Source organism: Orcinus orca, chromosome 3 (assembly GCF_937001465.1).
Source record: "Orcinus orca chromosome 3, mOrcOrc1.1, whole genome shotgun sequence".
In the NCBI taxonomy this organism is placed as follows: domain Eukaryota; kingdom Metazoa; phylum Chordata; class Mammalia; order Artiodactyla; family Delphinidae; genus Orcinus; species Orcinus orca.
Genome location: NC_064561.1, coordinates 9,183,378 through 9,200,212, shown reverse-complemented (window position 1 = coordinate 9,200,212; position 16,835 = coordinate 9,183,378). Strand labels below are relative to the sequence as shown.

The 16,835-nt window shown below is 47.7% G+C and overlaps 1 protein-coding gene across 9 annotated transcripts in view; it reads right to left on the bottom strand.

Moving 5' to 3' along the window:
• Positions 1–16,835, bottom strand: part of CACNA1A (calcium voltage-gated channel subunit alpha1 A) — a 337,790-nt gene that overhangs the window by 117,602 nt on the left and 203,353 nt on the right. For all 9 annotated transcript variants that reach the window (XM_049708282.1, XM_049708283.1, XM_049708281.1 and 6 more), the window contains 3 exons: positions 7,798–7,889; positions 4,797–4,949; positions 813–1,006 (listed from right to left, as the gene is read on the bottom strand). In XM_049708282.1, the coding sequence (XP_049564239.1) occupies positions 813–1,006; positions 4,797–4,949; positions 7,798–7,889 (439 nt within the window). The remainder of the gene's footprint in view (positions 1–812; positions 1,007–4,796; positions 4,950–7,797; positions 7,890–16,835) is intronic.

Genomic DNA, 16,835 nt, shown 5'->3' with positions numbered 1-16,835 from the left:
GTATGTGTCTCCTTTACAAACACACCTTCATAAGCACTTGGAAGGTCAGTCTGGAATTTAGAATCTGGATGTCTGCACTGGATAATGGCGTGGGGACAGGCTTCCCTGCCCCTTGACCATGGCCTGCCACCTGGAGGCAGGGGAGGGGGTGCTCCACACACACATGCATGGACACACCACCTTGCATGTCCAAACTCCAGCCACATCTGTGCCAACAGCCACCCCAAGGACACCCTTGGCCCTCAGAGGATACAAATGGGTGGTGTAGTCAGAGAACAGACCCATGGAAGAATCTCATGCAAGTCCATGGAATCTGGGCTTGGGAAGGGAATTCTAGGATCTAAGATGACTCAAAATGTGATCTAGAAAGTGGAGTGGTGGTGGCACTAGCTCCTGGTAGACATTTCCTGTCAGCCCCATAGGGAGGGGCATGGCTGGAGGAGGGCCAGTGAGGGCTCCAGTGCAGAGCCCCTTTGCATAGGTGCTCAAGGACACTTCTCTATCTCTCATCTATGTTGGTTTTTAACTTACACAACCTTTACATATTCAAAAATCTAAAATTATATTTAAAAACTTGTGCAATTAAAAATTATTCAGCATCTGTGTGCCCTCTAGATCTCCATCTCCCGAGGGCCCTTCTCTACTTAGAGTTCTGAGGACAACACTCCCATATCCTCAAAGGACTGAGCCTCAGGCCGGCTCTCCTGGGGCCGTGTTGAGTTGTCCTTCGGCTGCCTCCCCGGCTCAGGTTCCCTCCACTGCAGCCTCAGGAGTTGGCTGGTCCTGGCTCTCCACGACCCCTTGTCACTTACGTTGTAGAGGAGGTCAGTCCACCCTTCCATGGTGATGCACTGGAAAACAGTCAGCACTGCAAATAGGATGTTGTCGAACTGAGTGATCCCATTGTTGGGCCCTTCCCAGTAGGGCTGACATTTGGTCCCATTGGGGCAGGTGCGGGCAGGTTCCTCTGTCCCACACGGAGCTGGAGACTCACCCTGAATGTCATCTATGAAAGGGAAGGGGAGAAAAATCAGGGGAAAGGGCCAGCAAAACCAGCTCTGAGAAACAGGAGCCAGCGAAGATTCAATGCTGTTGAAGAAAAATGGCCATTGAGATGAATTTATCAGTCTTTTTCCAAAAAGCAAAGTGTTTGGCTTTGTTGACCTATTCATTGTTTTCCATTTCATTAATTTCTTCTCTAAGCGTTGTTCCTTTTTTGTTCTTTTCCTCGACTTTTGGGATGAGTTAATGTTCCTTAAGGCTATAAACTACTCTTTAAATGCAGCTTTAACTGCATCTCACAAATTCTGTCATGCATTAGTATGATTATTGTTCAAGTAAAATAGTTAGCAATTTCCATTATTATTTCTTCTTTGACTCATGGATAACCAGGAAGCACTAAAAATTTGTCATATATCTACAAAAATAGAATAATATAATGAATTCCCCTGTACCTATCATCAATTTCAACATTTATCAACTCAGGGCTAATCTTGTTTCATCCACATCCCCTCCCCGTACTAAAATATTTTACCTTGCCACTAAAATATTCTTAAAGCAAATCTCAGACATCCTACCATTGCATCCACAAATAAGAAGCATGTCTCCTAATTTCCAAAAACTTCGATTTCCAGCTTAATTGCGCTGTGGTCAGAGGATATGTTTTGTATTATTCTGCCCTTTGAAATCTGTCGACATGCACTTTAAGGTCCCCAATACAGTCAGTTTTGGTAACTGTGCTGTGTGCATTTTTGAGGTTGTTGGGGGCAGTGTTCTCCAGACTTCCATTAGGACAAATTTGTCAATTGTGTTGTGTTATTCTTCTGTAGCCTGACTCATTTTTTTTTCTTGAGATGTATTGGGCTCAGGGAGCTGTTCTGGGGGAGTTAGGGGAGCACAGAATATCCCAGGCTTTTCCCCATTGGACCAGAGCCGCGGATATGAGGGAATTCTATCCAGTGAACGATACTTTTGAAGGTTTTCAGAGAGTGACACTGTCCGACAAAAAATCAAACAGCTGAGTGTGTAAACTCAAGCTCCCACAAAACAAAAATATATCTCAATGTGATATATTTATATATAGGCTATATATAGCCTACATACAGGCTTTGCAGCCCATCCTTAACCTCCACTTAGTAAGCAACAGAGTGAAGTAAACCAACATCAAATGCATGACTCTTATTGGCCTTTGAAACTCCGGTTAAATAGAAACTCTAGGTCCTGCAAAATGACATTTACCACCTCAGAAGGGACACCTACTACTCAAGAAGCGATGACACATCGGCCACTATTTTAAGTTGTGGGAAACCCCTTCCCCACTCAGGCCAGATTTGGTACAGGGGCTATTATTTAATGAATACAGATTGGAAGGCAAAATCTTTTAAACATAAGGCTCAGGGCAAGGGGGAAAATTCCACGGGCTCCTGTAATGAATGAGAACCATTGTTTGTTGGGAAGGTCACCTCTGTCCAAAACCTTCTCCATTTCCACCTTGTGTCCAAGTCTGGCTCAATACCTCTCCACCAATGGGCACCACCCCCCGCCACCCGCCCCCGGGGTTAGCCCAGTCAACACTGGTCCCTTTCTTTCCTCAGGGCTACAAGAACTCCCGAATGTTCACATTTGGTGAGGAGACAAAAGCAGCATCAACGTGCATTGCTATGGACTCGTTGCAGACAAGGGGTCTTGTTTCCTCAAACTATTTTGGAAGCTCTTGGAAAGGAGGACGCTTCCACTTCTCCTTGGCATTTCTCTGGGTGTTTAGCGCGGTGCTGGGCACACAGGAACCGGGTTCCTGGTGATAAGGAGAACCTGTCTGCAAGAGAAAACCTGTCTGTCTTTAGCAGCTTTGCCTAGTGGTGTTCTTCATTGCGACCCGCTCCCCCCAGCCCCCCACCTGCCCCCTCATCACGAAACACTCTGAGGGCTGCTTCTAGAAAAGCAACCATCCAGAGAGTCTGAGGAATTTGATTATAAATATATTTTAAAATTAACCTGCTGCCTGGGTGTCTGTTTATATCTGTCTCTTACTCACATGCCTTATATTTTTAATTGCGAGCTTTTCAGTCATCCTCCCTAAATCAAGGCCTCCTACCCTCCGGTTGCCCCGCCCACATCTGTCCCCTTAAAACCTCAATTCAGACTCAAGCCAGTCCTCTGTCCCCTTTGCTGGAGAGAGAGAGAGAGAGAGAGAGAAAACAACAACAACAACAAGAAGAAAACTAGGATCCAGGAATCCTGGTTTCTCTATCTTCGGCTGATTTTTCCGAGGGGCCCTGCCCTGTATCTCTCCCTCTAGCATTTCTGCCTGGGTGACGAGGCCAGGAGCAGAAATAGCTCTGCCTCAATTAACACCTTCTTCATCGGGGAAAGAAATAATTAGGACATCCCATATTGAGCAAACTTCACAAGCCCAGGAGAGAAGGAGACGGGAGGAGCAAGAAAAAGGAGGCAATAAAAGCATCTCAAATAAACCTTCCTTACTGGGTTTTGCTACCCTCTGGGAGGTCTGGGGAGAGGGCTCTGCTACCCAGGGGTCATCGGGAAGAGAAGGTGGATGGGAAACCACTCCTGGTCAGAATCTTCTTCCTAATAAGACAGGCCTGAAATCTCTTTCCCTTCCCAACGGGCTCCCCTCTGGGCTTTAACTGTTTCAATTCACAGTTTCTTTGACGCACGACTAGCGCTGTCATTCAGCCGGTCCACACTGAGGCGGCCCGTGGTCCAAATATTGAAATACAGGCTTCCCTCCTATTTGATTTCATTTGGTTCTTGGTCAGAGAGCAAGTAGCTAGGTTTGGATAGCAGGGGATTTAATCAAAGATGTATCTGGAAGCTATCGGGTCCTTGAATGTGTGGATAGCATTGGACAACCACGTTGCCCCACTGCTGATTCAGAGATGAGCACCGGGGCTGTGCCTCCCGGCCCTCCTGGATTTTCTCCTGCGCCCACCCTGCTTTCTTGATCCAGCAGCTAAGGGGTTGACACTGGCATAGTGCCGGGAGCGGATGAGCCAAGATCCTGCTTGCGCTCTGGTTCTGACTGGCTGGTGCCAAGACTCCCAGCGGGATGTCTTTATGGCACATTCGGGGGAGACCAGAAGCCATCCTCGACTCTCTCCTCCAGGGTAAGGAGGCTTTAGAACTCAGCATGCGTTAGGGTCTGGGGTCGCTGCAAGGTAACTAGGCAGAGGCTGTGGGCACTGCGCCTACATTCTGCCGTCATTTGCCCCTACATGCGCCCACCGAAAACACCTCTGATACGTGCTCCAGCCCAGTGTCAGGGCAGCCAGCAGTGCCAGGGCCTTAATGCCCTCCCAGGGGGCAGTCCTTGCCAATGTCGGACAGAAGTTGGTGGATAAGTAGCCAGCTCCCTCGCCCCACGTGTAGGATGGCTCTGAGTGTGACGTACGTTGTTTCCCCGAGGTGCCCAGTGGAACTGAGGTCTGGTTGCCCAAGATGGTAACCTACTTGATAACACCCCCTTTACTAGATGTTTTCCCTTCCCTGTCTCACTTCTCCACTCCTCTGATGGTGCTTCCTGGGATCACTTCCCAAATGAACCACTCACCCCGAGATAGCTTCTCGGGGACCCCAATGCAATGCCCCAGCGACAACCAAGATCTCGGGGACTGTTTCAACCCCCTGCCTTGCCTGCAGTGCTTTCGGGAGGAGGTTCTCCCAGCTTCCAGGAGAAAGAAGCAGACCCCTGTAGATCCCTTGCAGGAGCTTATCCCTAAGGGAGAAAAGAAAGGGGAGGAAGGTTGGGAAAAAAGTATGCTGCTGCTCGGACCTACCTGTGCCCTCTTCAAAGCAGGTGGTATGAAATTTTCCCATATAAAATTCTAACCCTATGATTGCAAAAATAAGGATTGCAAAAAATAGGAGGAGGCCGATCTGCAGCAGGGGGATCATTGCCTTCATGATCGACTTCAGGACGACTTGTAAACCTGGGGAAACACACAGAGAGAGGCCCCACAGGCCCGTGAGAAGGCACCCCCAAATCCCACCCCCAAGATGCCTCCTGAGGGAACCCAGAGCATGCAGGAGGCTGGGGACTGGGCGATAGTGAGGGAAGATAGATGGAAGACACAGAGGCTGCTCGTTATAATAATAGGAACAATTCCTCCTAATATTTTAGAGCACTTTCTTTTTTGGTTTTTTTTTGGCCGCGCGGTGCGGCTTGTGGGATCTTAGTTCCCCAAGCAGGGACTGAACCCGGGACTATGGCAGTGAAAGCTCGGAGTCCTAACCACTGGACCGCCAGGGAATTCCCCACTTTTTATCTTTAAAATATTTTTAAAAGTATTGGACATAGGCTGTCCCATTTGATGACCTTTTGGGCAAGAAAGAGGTGGAAATTCATGGCTTTCTGAGCCCCGTTCTTGGGTGTCGGGTGGCTTTCACCCAGAGCGGGGTGACTTTTTCTAACTTCTTTCCACCAAGAGAGGGCGTCTTTTCCTAATTCATACAGAGGCGCCATATACGCTAGTTGCAGCTCTGCCTGGGAAAGCAGTCAATGTCCTAGTTTCAACCCTGAGAAACCAGACATTATTTCATTGGCTTTTAGCAAAAACCCCATGAGGCAGGCGCACGTGTAAAATTATCCCCATTTTACAGAGGTGGGAAGCAAAGCTCAGCGGATGTCATGATTCACCTTAGGGCATGATAAATAACAGGGCCAGGATTTGAATCCAGGTCGGAATGATGTCAAATCCTCTGTTTGTAACCACTGTTCTGTATGTTTAGGAAAGTCTATGGTTAAAATGAGGATTCAAACATATAGCTTGGGTCTTGCTTCTCGATGAGAAGAACTTCCCATGGCCCACGATTAGCACCTCCTGATGGGTGGAGACCACAGGGGGACTACGCTACTCCAAGGGGTCCAAAATGTAAGGGTGATTGATGCACGTGGCAGAGTGACTAAGGCTCTGGACACTGTCTGAAGTTGATGTCCAGGCCAGATCTCCTTTGCTGTTGGTGGACCCTCCCTCCAGCTGCTGTGGGCATTTGCTGCTGACGGCTCCCAGATGCTCCTCTTTTCATAGTATTGCCCTTGGTTATCCAAAGCTCCTCACCTGGGAGGCTATCGCTTCCCCACCTCCCACCCCCAATAACTGACCACAGGAGTACAAAAGACCAGCCTGTTGCCTCAAGTGGGAAACAACTGACGTTATTCACACTCCAGAGCTCCCTGCAGGATCCGGCTGAGACGGCATCCTTGTTCAAATTCTTCTGCTACCCCGTCCTGCTGCCCTCATTCTCTCTCTCCTGACAGCACTCCTTCAATAAAGCAAGTGCATCTGAACACCTATCTAAATCTGCTTCTAGGGAAGTTCCCATTCTGAACCTTGGTTTCTTCGTCTGTAAACGGGGATTAGAATAGCACCTCCCTCTCAGGGTTAAATGAGAGGCTTCATGCCTAGCAAAGTCCCTGGCACATCATAGGTGGTCATTAGACAAAAATTCTTATTAGTATTAGCTTTGGGATGGCCCTTGATTTAATACGACGTAGGCACCCACTGGAATCTTGCAGACACCTGAGTAGAAATGCCTTCTCTCTAACAAAAAGACCCTGCTGGTGGTTATGTAGAAAATCTTACTCTTTAAATCTGGATGGCAAGGAACCTGAAGAACGAAGCTAATGAAACGTAAAATGGTGGTAATAACAGAACCTACTTCACAGGCTTGTTGTGAGGATTAATGAGTTAAAAAAATGTCAAATACTTAGAACAGTGCCTGGTACATAGTAAGTGCTTATAAATAAAAATTAATAGTACAGGGAGATCATAGTAAGAGCTTATAAATAAAAAATAATAGCACAGGGAGATCAGCTCGGTGCTTTGTGACCACCTAGAGGGGGAGGATAGGGAGGGTGGGAGGGAGAGGCAGGAGGGAGGGGATATAGGTATGCATATAGCTGATTCACTTTGTTATACAGCAGAAACTAACACAACATTGTAAAGCAATTATACTCCAATAACGATGTTAAAAAAATAGGAATTATTATTATTATTACTACTACTACTACTACTGAGGCAGTAGGACAGAAAATGTTTAGCCCTGTTTTTTTTTTTTTTTCCCAGCTGAACCTAATCCTGACCTGTATCGTGCAGCCACCCCCAAAGGATCTGGAGTCGAAGCATCCCTGGAGGATGAGGGTATAGACTTTGGAGCTCATTGCTGTCAAGCTTTAAGAACTCAGGTGAGTCATTTGACCTTTCTGAGCCTCCACCTTTTCATCTGTGAAATGGGTTCACTGGGTGATTGTGAGGATGAACTAAGATAATACACAAAAAGCTCTTTCTGCTGTGCCCGGTACACAGCAGGCGCTCAATGAATGGTAATGGTCATTGCCACCAGTATTCCCAGGCTTGGGGTCAGACTGGCTAACTCCTAATTCTGCCATTCTCAGCCACGTGACTTTGCTCAAATTATTCAGCCGCCCTGAGCTTCAGTTTCCCCATCTGTAAAATGGAGATATCAGCATTATCGACTTCACAGGGTTGTGAGTAGGAGGACCTGGGTGGCGCTTCCCATGGCTCCTGATAGAGAAATGCTCAATAAATGGGTGCTGTGGTGATAGGTGAGGCTCCTGGCTGGCTTTCAGGAGCCCATCCAGACCTGCAGCCAGATGCCTGGTGGGGAGTCCCCTGAGGGACTTCCCCGAAGTGGAGGCTGCCCTGACCCAGGCTGGGGAAGCACCCAAGGGTTCCTGGGACACGCTATGCAGAGCGGAAACCAAGGGCTCGCGGGACCCCTGAGCAGACCCCTGGTCATGGTTGGAAACTCACGCACTTGGGATTCCAGACACCAGCTTGAGCGGCCGCAGCACTCGAACTGCCCTCAGCGTTCTTAGGTCAAACTCCGTCCCAACTGTTGCCAAGATGCTGGAAGAAAGAAGCCAGAACAGAAAGCAGAAGGTGGGTTTCAGGGTCAGACAGGTGGGCGGGGGTTCAATGTGGTGGTGTATTGGCTGGGTGACCACAGGCAGGTGACTTGACATGGCTGGGCTTCGGTTTTGTCACCTGTAAACCAGTGTTAATAGTACCTGTTTCACAGGATAAAAGATGATTTACGAAGACCCCAGATAGGTGTATGGTCTATGATACTCAGTAAACATTCGGCTGAGAAGAACAGAAGCTTCCTGTGGCACCTGGTCGGGGGGACTTTCAGTGTATTTTGCAACTCACAATCAGGATGGATCCTGGGGAGGCTGGGAGGCGCTGGGGGAAGGACCGGGGGAGTGGCAGATCCTTTGGGGCTCGGGTCTCTTTATCAACTGGCAAGAAAGCAGTTTAGTGTTAAGATCCCAGCCAGCATGGGTTCAAATGTCAGCTCTGCCACTTCCCAGCTGGGTGACCTTGAGCAAGTTACTTCCCCTCTCCATGCCTCAGTTCCCCCTTTTGTATAACAGGGATCACAACAGTACCTACACATCAAAGGGGGGTGAGGATTAAATGAATTGATACATGTGAGGTGTTTGGCATTGTGCCCAGAACACAGGAAGTGGACTAAGCTACTCAAACAACCCAAACAATGGGTGTAGCCCTGCTGGGGTGGACCAGCTGACATCAGCTCCAGAAGGGGGCTACAGACCCCGAACCTCAGGGCAAAAAGTCACTCCTGCAAATACAGGTGAGTAATAATCACGGTGATAGGTGAGAGGACCCTCCCTTAGAAAGCCCCCCCGTAAAGACCCCATCCTAAGACCTCATTTGTAAAAAGTATTGCTGGTGAGAAAAGGGGTCCCAGAGACCCTCCTCAAGCCAAGGAACCCCCAGACGCGTTTCCTGAATAAGAAATGTAGTAGGAACCACCATGGGACTATGCCACAGAAGACGCTGTTGTTGGAGCCTCACATGATGGGCAAGAAATGCTGAAAAACAGAGGGCTCTGTGGTTAAGAGGAGGGAGACCACGCAAATAATTTGGGGGTGTCTTCAGTTTTGTCCAGGGATCTGGATCTTATGACTTTTACTTTGAACAACCATATCTGCATCTGTGAATACCCAGTATCTACATCTCTTTGTCTTTTTAAAAAATAGATTTATTTATTTATTTATTTTTGGCTGCGTTGGGTCTTCGTTGCTGTGCGTGGGCTTTCTCTAGTTGCGGTGAGCAGGGGCTACTCCTTGTTGCGGTGCGCGGGCTTCTCCTTGCGGTGGCTTCTCTTGTTGTGGAGCGTGGGCTCTAGGCGTGCGGGCTTCAGTAGTTGCGGCACATGGGCTCAGTAGTTGTGGCATGCGGGCTCAGTAGTTGTGGCACATGGGCTTAGCTGCTCTGCGGCATGTGGGATCTTCTCGGACCAGGGCTCGAACCTGTGTCCTCTGCACTGGCAGGCAGATTCCTAACCACTGCGCCACCAGGGAAGTCCCATCTTTGTCTTTTTTTAAATTTAATTTTTATTTTATATTGGAGTATAGTTGACTTGCGATGTTGTGTTAGCTTCAGGTGTACAGCAAAGAGATTCAGTTATACATATACATACATCCACTCTTTTTCAGATTCTTTTCCCATATAGATTATTATAGAATACTGAGTAGAGTTCCCTGTGCTATACAGTAGGTCCTTGGTGATTATCTATTTTATATATAGTACATCTCTTTGTCTTTGAGACAACCAGTATCTGCATCTGTAAATAACCAATATTGGCACGCCTTTGTCTCAGGACTTTCTTTGAAGCTGAGACAGGCCCAGGGAGTGAATTCCCCTGTGAGAGCAGCCCTCCACCAAAGATTGCTGGGAGTAGGTGGATGAACTCCCCAGCTCCCTTGCCCCTCCTCCCAGATCCTCTGAGGTGTGAGCTCTACACAGGCTCCCAGAGAGGCTGAGCCCAGCTGCCCGCAGCGGGTAACCTGCTCGGCCCTTCCTTCTTCCTTGTCTCCCCACCCTTGCCCCCGACCCACACTTCTGGAGTCGCTTCCCAGATGAGCTACTTGCATCGGAATCCTTGTTTCATGGTCAATATGGTGGCACGGCACACCAAACTAAGACAGGGGTGTTCCCAGCTATTCCTAGAGCAGAGACGGGTCTATTAGGTTGGGCTGACCTCCTTTTCCACCATCAACAAATGCATATCTGAACACGTCCTGTGTGCTGGGCAAAGCAATACCTGAGGTCCTCCTTGCCCCATGGAGCTGATGTGGGAGAAAAATGTTTAACCAGAAAAGGCACACAGAGAATGAATCTGTCACAGGTGTCATGCGTTCTTAGAGAGAGCAGGGGAAAACCACTGCTCTGAGGGCACACAGCAGGTAGTGTTAACTCGTCTGGGACCCAGGGAGGACCCCGTCTCAAGCTGAGGGCTCATGGGAGAGGAGGAGGAATCTGGTCCGTGGGGGAAGAACTTTCCAGGCTGACGGAATGGCAGAGACGAAGAGCCTGGGGTGGGAAGGAGCTTGGCAAATTCAAAGAATGAGATGGTGCCTGGTGGGGATTTGGATGGTGCCACGAAGCTGAAGTATAGGTGGGGGCCATGCCATGCAACCCCAAAGAACTTTTCATTCATTGAATTCTATTTTTCTTCTCCTCTCCCAACTTTCCGATATTCACTGGCATTCCTAAAACTCCATCCTATAGATCACCAGTCTATTTCACTTTCTTCCTTCTTGGCAGATAAAAGCCATTGGTGAGGGCATGCACAGTAAAATGACAAGCATTTGTGGAGTTTTCATTCACTCACTTCACAAACATTAACTGGGCACCTACAATGTGCCAGGCCCTGTCTGGGTCCTGGGGACACGAGTCATAGGAATCCCTGTTTGCATGGGGGAGGCTGAGAATAAACGCAGTAAATATGCCAGATGTCAGGGTGATGAGTACAAGGGAGAAAAGCAGTGCAGAGAAGGGGGTGCACTGGTAGCGTGGGGCAGGGTGAGGGGAGTGATGACACACGTATCAATTGGTAAAGGCCAACTGCTCTTTCCTGCCTGGAAGGGAAGTAGTTCACAGCTAAGGATGTTCAGACCAGCATTGCCCAGTAGAACTTTAAGCAGAGCCATGTGTTGGACATAGAGAACAGACTGGTGGTTGCCAAGGGGGAGGGGGTGGGGGAGGGATGGAGTGGGAGGCTGGGGTTAGCAGATGTAAGCTTTTATATATAGAATGGATGAACAACAAGGTCCTACTGTACAGCACGGAGAACTATATTCAATACCCTATGACAAACCATAATGGAAAAGAATATAAAAAAAGAGAATGTATATATATGTAGAAGTGAATCACTTTGCTGTATAGCAGAAATTAACACAACATTGCACATCAACTATACTTCCATTAAAAACAGAAAAGAAAAAAGGAAAACAAAAAAAGGAAAAAACAAGAAGAGCCGTGGGTGAAATTAAAAATTTTCCAGTAGCCACATTAAGAGTCAAAAGAAACAGGTAAAATTAACTTTAATAAATATAGTTTCTTTCACCTGGTGTATCAGAAGCATCATTTCGACAGGCAATCAATATGAAAGACTATTCTCAAGACATTCTATCCATTCTTCCCTTCGGAGCATGTCTTTGAAATCTTGGTGCACATTCTACACTTATGGTACATCTCAGCTCAGGTGCTCAATGGCCACACGTGGCCAGTGGTGAATGGACCACACAGCTCAGTTATGGAGAGAGAGTCAGTGGGATAAAGATGTGACGTGAGCCACAGGAATATGTCAGAGGAAAACTCTAGGCAGAGGGACAGTCAGTGCAAAGGTACATGTGAGGAACAGCAAGGAGGCTAGTGTGGCTGGAACTGAGTGAACCAGGGTGACAGTGGGAGGAGATGAGGCCTGGGGGGTGATGGGGCAGATGGCGCGGGGCCTTGTGGGCCACGGTGAGGACTTTGGCTTTTGCTCCGAGTGAAGTAGGAGTCATGGAGGGTTCTGAGCACTGAAGAGACATGATCTGACTTGTATTAAAATAAGACCCCGGGGCTTCCCTGGTGGCGCAGTGGTTGAGAGTCCGCCTGCCGATGCAGGGGACGCGGGTTCGTGCCCTGGTCCGGGAAGATCCCACATGCCGCGGAGCGGCTGGGCCCGTGAGCCATGGCCGCTGAGCCTGCGCGTCCGGAGCCTGTGCTCCGCAACGGGAGAGGCCACAACAGTGAGAGGCCCGCGTACTGCAAAAAAAAAAAAAAAAGACCCCTCTGGGGGTCAAGGCCAGAAGCTGGGAGACTAGTGGGGAGGTGATGGCCCTGGTCCAGGTGAGAGATGATGGGTTTAGACCCGGTCGTACTGGACACAAGGATAAAGCTGAGATGAACTCAGCTCTACCCTTAGATGACTATCCAGTAAGTGGGTGAGAGATTCAAGTCCTTTTGGCTTCAGGGCTGTAGGAGGCAGGAACGAGGAGGAAATGAATACAGACAGGAGGGCTGGGGACAGCATGATTTTGGAGCCCAAGTCTGAAGAGGCAGCACAGCACAAAATGTTACAAAATCTTAGACCTGGAGTTAAACCCTGACCCTGAATTTGCCCTAACTTCTCTGAGCCTCTGAAATGCAGACAATCCAACCTCCCGCCCGCCCAGTGCAATCTTAGCTGGCACCCAAGGTGTACTATCTCCCGACCCCCTCCCTGGATGGATGACAAGGATTTAGGAGGAGAACAGGAGGAGGGGGAAGGCTTCTCAGGCCGAGAATGTCCTACAGAGGCAGAAGGCTTCCCTTAGGATACGTGGTGGGGGGAAACCGGAGGCAGAGAAGGTGGGTCTTGTCGTGTGGACAGTAGGGTCATGTAAGGTTTTAGAGCAGGGGAGGGATGTGATTAGGGTTGGCGTGAGGAAGACAAGCCTGACAGCTGAAAGGACAGATTGGTGGTGATGGAGGGAGGAATTAGGAGGCAGCCACAAGAGTCGACCAGCGTAATGAGGGCTAGAACTAGGACAAAGGCAGTGGGAGTACAAAGGAGGCCCCGATTTATATATAGCTGCCATTGACTGCTGTGCACCAGGAAACATGCCTGGGCTCATCAAGTCCTCCCTGCATCCCAGCAGGATGAGTCCCATTTTACAGAGGAGGAAACTGAAGCCCAGATAAGTTACTAATGCATGGAGGTCCACACCACCAAGTAAGAATGTGAACCCAGGACCCCAGGACTCCTGAACCCCAGTTTTCTACCTCACATGGCTTGTGGGATGGGGTGGGGGCAATGGTGGGAAAGAAAGGGAAGGGAAGAACGGCTTTCTGATTATGACTGGAACACCAAGTGGTCCATTTATACAACCAGGGTTTATTGAGTACCTGCTATGCACCAGCCACTCAGGTAGGACCTGAGGATGCCACCATGAACAAAGTGACAATGAGTCAAAAAGGATCCTGCTGTGATTTATGTCATAGAGTGTTCTGCCTATGTTTTCCCCTAAGAGTTTGATACTTTCTGGCCTTACATTTAGGTCTTTAATCCATTTTGAGCTTATTTTTGTGTATGGTGTTAGGGAGTGATCTAATCTCATACCTTTACATGTACCTGTCTAGTTTTCCCAGCACCACTTATTGAAGAGGCTGTCCTTTCTCCACTGTACATTCCTGCCTCCTTTATCAAAGATAAAGTGACCGTATGTGCGTGGGTTTATCTCTGGGCTTTCTATCCTGGGAACATATGTATATGTATAACTGATTCACTTTGTTATAAAGCAGAAACTAACACACCATTGTCAAGCAATTATACTCCAATAAAGATGTAAAAAAAATAAAAATTAAAATTAAAAAAAAAAGTGACAGTGGGAAAATATACGGTATGTCAGATAGTGTGAAGCACTATGGAGAACAATACGGCAGCCACCAGGGCTTCCAATGGAAGGATGGAGCATGTGGTGGGAGAGAGGGATTAAGACTGGGCTACCTGAAGGATGGAGTTGTCAACTGAGATGGGGATGATGGAGGAAGGGGGTGGTTTGGAGGAAGGTCAAGAGCTGGATGGTGGACACATTAAGTTTGGGAAGCCAGTTTTCTGTAATTCCCTCATTAAAACTTTCCAGTGGCTTCTATCAGGCTTAGAATAAAATCCAAACTGTAGCGTGACCATAAGACCTTGTGTGACTTTACTCCCACTGACTGCTCTGTGCTATACTCCAAGCACTTTGGCTTTCTGTTCTTCCAATGGGAAAACCTCTTTTCCACCATGGGAATGATATGTTGGCCATCTCTTCTACTTCAAACACTTGCTCCATCCCGTCAACTCTCTCCCTCTTTTCTTAGCTGGCCCTCTTCAAATCCTTCAGATTGCAGCTCAAATTTTTCTTCTCAGAGAGGATTTCCATGTCTCCTCCAGATAAAGAGAACCTTCACTCTCTGGAATTATATTGTTTATTAAGTTGTATATATTATTCACCTCCTCTTCTAGAATATCAGCTCCAGGAGGTCAGAGACATTTTTTTATTGGGGTATAGTTGTTTTACAATGTTGTGTTAGTTTCTACTGTAGAGCAAAGTGGAGTTCCCTGCGCTATACAGCAGGTTCTCATTAGTTATCTATTTTATACATATTAGTGTATATATGTCAATCCCAATCTCCCAATTCATCCCACTCCCTTGGTGTCCATACGTTTGTTCTCTACGACTGTGCAGAGACTTTTTTTTGGTAGTACCTGCAGCATCTTTCATGACGCAGCAGGTACTCAATGCATGTTTGGTGAATGTGTCAGGAGTGGTCGAGGGTCAAGTAAGAATGTGATATCTGGTAGACCAGATATCCCAGGGTAGATAGATAAAATGAAAAAAGCCAAGAATCCCCAATGGAATGTTGGGGAGGGGCAAAAAAAAAAAAAGAGAGACAAGTAGAGGAAAGATATTGGTGAAAAAGAGGGAGAAGTCCCAGAGGCAGGAGGAGACCTGGCAGAAGAGTGTCATCTCTGAGGGTCAAGTTCAAAAGCGTTTCGAGAAAGGAGAGGTCATTGGTCTCCAGGGCAGCACAGAAATGAGTAAGATGCAAGGGATGAAAAGCAACCGTTACACACTGGGGAGTCTCGCCATGGTTGATGGCTGGAGAGAACAAGAGGAGAGGAACTGGAAACAAGAGCCTGGGTATGAGAAGAGAGTCTTTTTAGGGTGGAAGAGAACTGAGTATGCTTATGTGTCAAGAGAGAAAAGTCGATGATGTATCCCTTGGCCTTTAGAGCCATGCTGCCTGATACAGTAACCATTAGCTACATATAGTTATTTAAATATACATTTATAACTAAATTAGACATTCAGTTCCTCAGTCACATTAGTCACACTTACACATAACTATTTAAATATATTATTAATTTAATTTAAATTAAATGAGAACTTCAGTTCCTCAGTCGACTTTTAAGTGCTTCACAGCCACATGTGGACAGTCGCATACAGAGAACATTTCCATCATTGTAGAAAGTTCCATTGGATGGTGTTGCTCTAGCATGTATCCCCACTAGGGCAGGAATTTTCATCTGTTTTGCTCACAGCTGTATCCCCAGGACCTAAAACTGTGCCTGGCATAGAGTAGGTGCTCAATAAATGTTTGTTGAATGAATGAATGAATAAATAATGAAGTGAAATGTAGGAAAGCATAGTGATAACTAATAGACTATATTCCAGAAGAGATGGAAGGCTGTGTAGATGACAGGACTTGTCTTAAACTAGGAAAAAATCAGGGAAGACACAGATGGTTGTCTACTCGATAGACAATCCCACCCCCTCCCTTGCTAATGGAGCCCACCTTCCATCAAAGAGGCAGGAAATACCCAATAGTCTCTTTCTCCCAGGATTCCTTGCAATGGGAGCATGGGTCACATGACCCAGTCTTGTGCTTAACAGGATCTGAGTGAAAGTCTGCTGGGTGCTTCTGGGAAAGAGTTTCCCTTCTTTGAGAAGAGTCACGGGGCAGGAGACAGCCCTTCCTCTTCTTTGGCCAGATGCTTTTGTGCCTACACAAGATGGCTGGGTAGACATCTTGGAACTGTGAGTAGTAAAAGTTATCAAGAAAAGTCCTTACACTGAAGATGGCAGAGTGGAAAGATGGAAAGGATTCCTTGGAGACACTGCTGAGCTGCAGAACCAACACTCCAACCAAGCTCCCAGCCTGCAGACTTCTTGTAATGTGGATAACAAACACTCTTCCTAGCAGTTAAGAGCCAGAGAGCCCTGGTTCAAATCCCAGTTCTGCCAATCACTAGCTGTGTGGCCTTGGGCAAGATACTCAACTTCTCTGTGCCTCAGTTTCCTGAGCTGTAGAATGGGGATGATCATAGTACTTCCCTTTATAGGTGTGGGAATTTAGGTGATATGCTTAGCACTGTGCTTGGAATTTAGTCAGTTCTATATAAATGTTTGCTATCATCATCACCATCATCATTTAAATTTTTATTTTGTTACTTGCCCCTAAGTTATACCAGAACTGACTGATCAAGGAACCAACATTCATTGAGTTTATTCTCTTTGCCAGGTATATGCTAATGGCCTTACATACTGAGGTCCCATTTTTTTTTTTTTTTTTTTGCGGTACTCGGGCCTCTCACTGTTGTGGCCTCTCCCGTTGCGGAGCACAGGCTCCGGACGCGCAGGCTCAGCGGCCATAGCTCACGGGCGCAGCTGCTCCGCGGCATGTGGGATCTTCCCGGACCGGGGCACGAACCCGTGTCCCCTGCATCGGCAGGCGGACTCTCAACCACTGCGCCACCAGGGAAGCCCACTGAGGTCCCATTTTATGCCTCAGCATCTTTACCAGGTGAATGCTCTACACTCAGTTCATTGACAGGGGAACCGAGACACTGAGGGGTTAACTACTTGCCTACAGTCACACAGCTAACATGTGGTGCCTGTGTCCTGAGTCTGGCTTTGCTACACCTAGGGAGCCTAGGGCCCAGCGAGAGCCCCAGACTGCTGCCCCTGG